This window comes from Coturnix japonica, chromosome 10 (genome assembly GCF_001577835.2).
Source record: "Coturnix japonica isolate 7356 chromosome 10, Coturnix japonica 2.1, whole genome shotgun sequence".
In the NCBI taxonomy this organism is placed as follows: Eukaryota; Metazoa; Chordata; class Aves; order Galliformes; family Phasianidae; genus Coturnix; species Coturnix japonica.
Genome location: NC_029525.1, coordinates 11,826,624 through 11,834,040, shown reverse-complemented (window position 1 = coordinate 11,834,040; position 7,417 = coordinate 11,826,624). Strand labels below are relative to the sequence as shown.

Below are 7,417 nucleotides of genomic sequence, written 5' to 3'. Positions count from 1 at the left end.
AGAAGGATTCAACAAGAGCAAAGAACTCCCTGAGGAAAGCTTCACTTGGGAGTATAAAGTTTTAATATTTATTTAATACAGGCCTGGTGAAGGGAAATAAGGCAGTTTATCCTCCAGAGTCCTGCTTAACATCCCATTCACACAGACCACGCAAAGCAGCAGCTGTGCTCCTCCCCAGAGTCACATTCCACATCTTCCCCATCTGCCTGAGCACAACCTATCGCTTATAAGTCCAGAAGGAATCGATTGACTTTTTTCAGGTATTCCGACTTCAAGTAATCTCCCAGCTCATCCTTTGTAACCCACAGATAATCTTTCTTCAGCTCTGCCTGAGACAAATCACTGCTTTGGAGGAAGGCTTTGTAGAAGAACACTTTGGCTCCCACGTTATCCTCAGTCCTGATGGCCCTGGGGAATTTATACTTGTAAATCCCATATGGTGCATTCCCCAGGATTTTGGCTTGAATGTGATCGCCTGCAAGACCCCAGCAAAGAAAACAGAAAGCAAAACATAAGAACATAGAGCAATAGTAACTGCACTTTCATAGTAACAGACACACAGCATATGACTTTATATCTGGTTCAGACTGTTCTCTTTTCTTAGCAGAAATACTGCCAGTTTTAAGTCTTTTCTCATTGTCTGAAACTCAACAAGTCCTTGCAGAACAAGGGAGAGAGCACCACACTCTACCAACACGCAAGGAAAAGCAAGGAAATGAAAGTCTGCTATCACGCATCTGCCACAAGAGCTGATACAGGGCAACAAGAGCGAAAGAGAAGCTGTACACTTGGAGCTTCTTCTGTACACTTCAGGGAACATCCAGTGATACTCAAACATCAGTCTGCAAGCGCTTGGCACTGCAGCTGCTGGCAGCCAAAAATCCCAGCCCCCAACCTGATGGCTTCGTCAGCCCCTCACACTGCAGTGCAGCTGCGCACAGGATCACAGCTCCTGCCAGAAGCCCCATCACACTGAGTATATCTCTATGCCATGAAATACATCTTCCCAACAGATGGGAGGCGATTTTGCTACAGATGGTGAATATTCCCTCAGGTAGGGCAAGGGATAAAAAAAGACAACTAGGACAAAGAGGAGCAAGAGGCAGCACACAGCAGACTACATACCTAAAAACGTAGCCATGACTCGCTCAACTGTGCTTCGCAGAGTCTCTCCAGGCTGCCATTCTGCTTGAGGCAGGAGCCACAGCTCCTGGTTACCAATTTTCTGCTTCACCAGCAACATCAGGTTACTGTCCAGCTTTCTATTCAATGATGTCCGATCGTTCTTTTTATCAGCATCTGCCAAAAACCAACACATGCTGGAAATAAAGTCTTTAAGCCACAGTGGAATCACTACAGCTCATCCCTTCTCTTTATCTTACAACCTCCCAACAACACAGATACCTGATATTCAAGAATCCAGCCAGAATTGCTCTCAGACACTCTGAAGGCCAATGAAGGATTCAGAAAAATGCTACTGCCAGAGCACACTAGTCCATTTTCAAGGGAATTTGTAACAAGAAGCTTGGATCTCCAGCTTGAACGAAATCAGTAAGAGCTATAGGCAAGCATGGGAACCAAGGTTTCTCTTATACGGAAACAATCACCATTTTACCCACTTTTCTCTCATAAGGTTGTATGAACACACCTATCTTCACAACACTGTCAGACAATTCATTTCTCATGTGCTGACCACGCTGCCACAGCATCAAGGTTAAACAATAAACAACAACAACAACTCAAAAAATGCCTTCCTCCATCAAACAGCCCTCAGCTGTGCCTGGCAGAGAACTGGGATGATCCCCATCAGGGAACAACACTTCCATAGGTACCTGTAACCCGTGGGGCCGGGCTGAACTGCAGCAGTTTCTGCTCCCATTTCTCCTCCAAGTCCTGAGCCATAACGACCGTTCTGCCCAGCCCTTCGTCATCATCATCATCGTGCAAGCTTTCCTTCCTCCTCCTGAGCCGCTCCTCCTCCTCCAGCTTGCGGATTTCGTGGTCGGAGTAGTGGCTTTTCTCCAGCTCTATCTGTAAGGGCACCATCATAAAGACCACTCAGGCACCAACACAGTCAGAAAGTCATTTGGCTTGACTTGCGGAATCAAACTCTATAATCCAGAGATGGGTTATAAAGCAGGTATGTTTATTCCAATGTTGTGCAGCACCGGATGCAAGGGGGATAGCTCCTCCAAACTTGTACACCGTAAGGAGAAAAGTGTGTTACAGATATAGGTCAAGCTAATACATAATCAATAGTCTCCTCCTCAGTTTGATTACATATCCATTACATTCCCTATGGCCCCATTCCTCACAACCCCATTCCCTCATTCCCCCTGACCCCATTCCCCACGACCCTTGCCGTTGTTTTGGGGTGAAATTCTTCTGTTTTCTTCTTGGTGTTATCTGCTTCTATCGTTCTCCCACATTGGCATCATCTTGCCCAGGGGTATCTAATCCTTCTTCTTGTCAGAGGTCACCAGACAGTTTCTTCTTGCCTTTATTACCCTCTTCTCTGGTTTTCTTTTGACTAAGTGTCTATAATTCCCCTTTCCCCTGCCCTTTTAAACGTAAACTATCTACAGTTCCCCTTTGTCCTGCTTTCTGTGAAGTTCCCCTTTCCCTTTCTATAGCAAAGCGTTACATTACCACCATTTTGAGGCTTTGCTCACTCTTCAGGGTTGTTAAAGACCTCTAAGATCACTCAGACCACAGTGCCACATCTCCACAGTTATTAACACCCCCAGGGGTGATGCATGATTGCAACGAGAGCCCCCCAAAGTGAGGTGCCTCCATAGGACCCCCCCCTTCACCCCACAGCACCTGGGCGGCCATTTTACCCCTGGCATCACCCCGTTACCTGCTCCATGAGGGCAGCCATCTCCTCTTCTTCCTTCCGGAGGGGCTGAGTGATGCGGGGCAGCCTCAGCAGGCACAGGGCACCGAAGAGCTTCCACGGTCGTGGAGGAGCAGCAGCAGGGGAAGAAGGAGCAGGAGGAGGATAAGGAGCGGTGCTCAGCCGCCTCCCGCAGCCCACAACCCACCACACACGAGCCGCCATCGCGCTCCGACCGAACCCACAGAGCGCCGAGCTGGACGCCGCCATTTTTCCTCCCAGCTCCCGTCGTGCCTTGCGTGGAGAGAGGGGGGACGCCGGTGTCGGCTCGGTGCGGCCATGCAGGCCGCCATGCAGGCCGCACTTACGGTCGCCCGGCAGCGGCTGCGCGGTGCGGCCTGCGGGTGAGTGAAGGGGGGAATGTCGGTATCCGGGGCTCCGCGGTGCCCGGTGGGCTCGGGGTGAGCCCCCAGCGCTGCTTGCTTCCCTCACTTCCCCACGCTTTCCCGTTCTTCCCGCAGCGCAGGCCTAGGCCGCGGCCTGCACGCAGGAGTGTGGAGGCTGCAGGAGTTGGCGGAGAAAGGGGCCGAGAAAGGGGCGGAGAGTTTGAGCGGCACCGACCTGAGGTGAGACGGGGCGGCCTCGGCCTCACACGGGGCTTATGGCATCGTTGTGTCCCTTATTTCCTTCCCCACATGGAAAGAGCCGGTGTGTGATCACTGTTGTCTTGCTTCTCAGCCCCTTGATCCTGCAGAGGAACTCCATGAGGTGGGATGGAAAGACCTATGAAGAGATCCCGATAGCTCACATCAAAGCCACGTACAACAAGTGAGCAGACTGCTTCTCCCGTTCTGTGGGCTTATAACGCACCATAAGCTTTGTATTTAAAGTGAAAAACCCCAGGGATGCTCATAACACAGACTAAACCTGAGCTGCCCACAGAGCTGTGGGTGCCCCATCCTTGGAGGGGCTCAGGGTCAGGTTGGATGGGCCCTGGGCAGCCTGAGCTGATGGGGGCACCCAGACACAGCAGAGGATTGGGGCTGGATGGGCTTTTAGATCTTTTCCAATCCAAACCATTCTGTGATTCTGTGAAACAAGGGTGGTAAAATGCCCACAGTGAGAAGCGTGTGTAAGGGTTAGCTTGTATCTTTGGGACAGAGAGTAAGAACAGGTTGTCCCTAAAGGCTCTGCCATCTCGGATATTCCCACCATATCCCCAAAGTTCACTGCTGGGTGGTCCATGTGAGTAGAACTGATGTGCCTTGAAAGAGTTCATACGGCTTTGAGAAGTTATGTGGCAGAGCCGTGTGTTATGAGAGTAAAATCCTCTTCAAGCTTCTTTCTTTTGCCCTTCTCTTGCTGTAGTACCCACATCCAAGTGGTCAGCTTTGACAACAGGCCGTTTGCTCACACATCCTGTGGCACTGAAGGCTTCCAGAATGCCAAGAAGGGAACTGCCATTGCAGCACAGACAGCCGGCATAGCAGCAGCAGTGGTGAGTCTGCACTGGCTACTGTCACTCCTGCATCCCCCCATGCTACCTGGGTCCAATGGGGACAAGTGCATTAACTTCATTGATCTTCAGGAGAATAGAGCAGGGCAGAAGACATGTCGCTTCTTGTTCACGTTGCTGTCCCTTGCTCATGAGCAGCACCTCTGCTCATTAATGCTCAAGCAGCACGCTACCATTTGCTGACAGCAAGCATCTTCACGCTGACAAAGTGTGTTTGAAACACCAGTTAAAAATGCTCAGAAAGTGAGATTCACTGTGCAAGCTGTGACTGTAACTTGGAGCCTATCAGTCATTTCCTAGCTCCAGTTTCATTGCTCTTTCATTGAAAGGGAACATACCTCAGCCATTTTGGAAATATAAGCCCCTGAATCAGCAACAGTTTAATTTTGTGCTGTAGGGGACTGAGAAGTGACCACAATTACTGGCTGAATGTTTTATATCTGTTCTCTGCCACAGGAGAAATGAGCTGCTGCCAGCAGTTCCAGTCAGAGAAGGTGATGTCCATGCAGATGTCATTTCCAGATGCATGCAGTTTAATGTGAAAAAAACTATGTAGGTGTCCAAGTGACAGGAAAAAATGAGGCTGGCTGTGTTACAGTTCTTATCACAGCAAAATAAGGCAGGGTTAAACTGAAAATCCTCATCCTAAACTATGTGGAACCTTTCATGTCAGTGATGTTCTGTGCCACTGATGGCCAGCAGCTTATTATGGTTGATTTGGGAGAATATAAGAACACTTTCACTGTTAATCTTTGCTCATTGAAGCCTCATCAAAAGCTGCATAACTGTGATTGTTATAGTTTGTAGTAGATGAATCGCACCTGAACACAGAAAGTGAGACCCAGAGGAGCTCCACTTGGTGGCAGCACTGCTCTACTTTACAGCGGGTGTTTTCCATCTTCAATTTGCAAGCCCCTAGAATTACACTGTTGCTGTGGACTCCTGCACAGTGAATATAAAGCTTGACTGCTCTTCTCATTTACCCTCTAGAAGGAACCCACTGATCACAAGATAAAAGTCAAAAACAGCTTTGAGTTACTCCTTGTTAGTCAGGTATCCACGGATACGTCATTTTCTGTCCTGTCTTTAGGTCATGGATAGTTTGATCTCATACACTTTGTGTGCAGAGTTGACAGCTTAACACAAGCTTCCTTCAATCTGCCACTGTTTATACTATGATAGTAGGCCAGGAGGGAATGAAGGGGAGGCAGAGCAGCAGCACATTGGTCAAAGAGAATATTAACCAGTTCTTCCTTTCTCAGAAAGCACGTGGAAAGGGTGTGCTGCATGTACGAGTCATGGTGAAAGGACTGGGGCCAGGACGCAAAGTAGGTGTCAATTTCCATTCATATTTTTTTCTTTCTCAGACATAATCTACATAGTGGTGATGGTGTTCTTTTAAATTGAGGCTGGTCTCATGACAGTACGGATTAACTTATGTTTCTGAAGGTGATACAAAGAAATTCATCACTGAAATACTGAGCAAAGAAAATGCAGAATAATACAAATTTCAGAATGATTCCCTTTGGAGACAGAACAAAAGCTGTATTTGCTTTCTTGCCACTTAAACACCAAAGCTGATGGGAATTCTGATGAAAGGAGCGGAGAGAGAGGTTTAAAATGGTCCTTTTGTTATTAATACCTTAAGATAATTCCAAAGCAGAACGATTGAACTAAGTTGATCTTCAGACAGGGGACCAATCTGTTTGCCCCTCAGCTTTTTCCCTTTTCTGCTCTGCAATGTATTGATAACAGTACACCATCTGCTATCTTGCTCTGTTCCAGGCTGCCATCAAGGGGCTGACTATGGGAGGTTTGGAGGTCATCTCCATCACCGACAACACCCCAGTTCCACACAACGGTTGCCGCCCACGGAAAGCCAGGAGGATGTGAGAAGGGAATGGAAGAGACACTGCATTCAATATTAGCTCATATAACAGGGACCGGGTTGCATCACATCCTCCCTGGAATTTTTTGAGGAGAGAAGGTTTAAGAAGACCATCCTTGGCCTTAGAAGCCCAAGCAGTAGAAGAAGCTGGTGGTAAAAGCCGGAATACATGTAATCCCTTAGTGGGAAGCCTCTTGTGTGTAAAGTTTGTTGATTAAAATGTTGGTCTTTTGACAGTCCATTCCTGCTGCGTTTCTAGAAGTATTTTGGGTTATTATTGCCTCTCAGCTGCTCTCTTCCTCTTTCCACAGTATGTGGCTCTTGTCTAGCCCTCAGTGCTATTACTGTTCTTGTTAGGTAGAAGGGGGAGCATTAGGTATGTACTGAATCAGATCTTCCAGCCTTCTGTAGTAAACAACCACATGGGGTCACTTCATCTTCCTCCCGTCTTTCTCTCACTGCACACATTTGGAAACTAGACATGGGGTAACACTTTTCCACCTGGCTTGCAGAGCTTATTGTAGTGTGCGTGAAGCGACTCTCACCATTCGCACAGCATGGAGCACCACAGTCAGATTCCATTACTGTCAAAGGTCTGCAGTGGTGCTCTGTTGCACTCATGCTGTAACCAGCCTGTCAGTGCTACTGGCAAATGGAAAATGCCAGTCCTTGGAAGGAGCTGGGATTGGGCCAGTTTTGCTGCTTGCAGTCCCTTTGGTTCTGCCTCGTGTACCACAAACTGGATTTGCTGGAGCTCCTGGGGTAGGCGAGCAGGGGGTGAGTAGGCCTGAGAACAACAAAATGCTGCCAAGAAGATTTAAAACATTTACATCTTGAACTGTGCTTCTGTATATCCACAGGCAGCATGGGCTTGTCATGGATTTGTGATGTATTACTGCTGCCCTACCTCCATCCAGAGAGAACTGCAGCCAAACAAATATGTCTGAGACTCTTTGGAACGTTAACCAAGGAAAGTAACAGCAGTAACTGACTATAGGCTCGATCACCTGGATGGCAAAAGCACATTGCCTAGCATAGGGCAGCTCCTTGAAATCCATACTACCAGAGAATCATTCCTTTGCTATACACAGCATAGGCTGGGCAAACATTTCACTTGTAAACAGCGTATTTTGGTGCAGCCAGCAGGCTGATCACAAACCCAGAATCTTCCTTTCTA

The 7,417-nt window shown here is 48.0% G+C and overlaps 2 protein-coding genes across 2 annotated transcripts; one reads left to right on the top strand and one right to left on the bottom strand.

The window, feature by feature from the left end:
• Window positions 1-7: 7 nt before the first annotated feature.
• MRPL46 (mitochondrial ribosomal protein L46) lies at window positions 8-3,129 on the bottom strand. Its single transcript, XM_015873047.2, has 4 exons — window positions 2,861-3,129; window positions 1,833-2,031; window positions 1,126-1,299; window positions 8-475 (listed from the first exon to the last, which is right to left on the bottom strand). The coding sequence occupies exons 1-4, from the start codon at window positions 3,104-3,106 to the stop codon at window positions 225-227; spliced, it is 870 nt and encodes a 289-aa protein (XP_015728533.1). The 5' UTR covers window positions 3,107-3,129; the 3' UTR covers window positions 8-224.
• MRPS11 (mitochondrial ribosomal protein S11) lies at window positions 3,129-6,481 on the top strand. Its single transcript, XM_015873048.2, has 6 exons — window positions 3,129-3,240; window positions 3,358-3,462; window positions 3,575-3,664; window positions 4,205-4,334; window positions 5,615-5,680; window positions 6,138-6,481. The coding sequence occupies exons 1-6, from the start codon at window positions 3,176-3,178 to the stop codon at window positions 6,243-6,245; spliced, it is 564 nt and encodes a 187-aa protein (XP_015728534.1). The 5' UTR covers window positions 3,129-3,175; the 3' UTR covers window positions 6,246-6,481.
• Window positions 6,482-7,417: the final 936 nt, after the last annotated feature.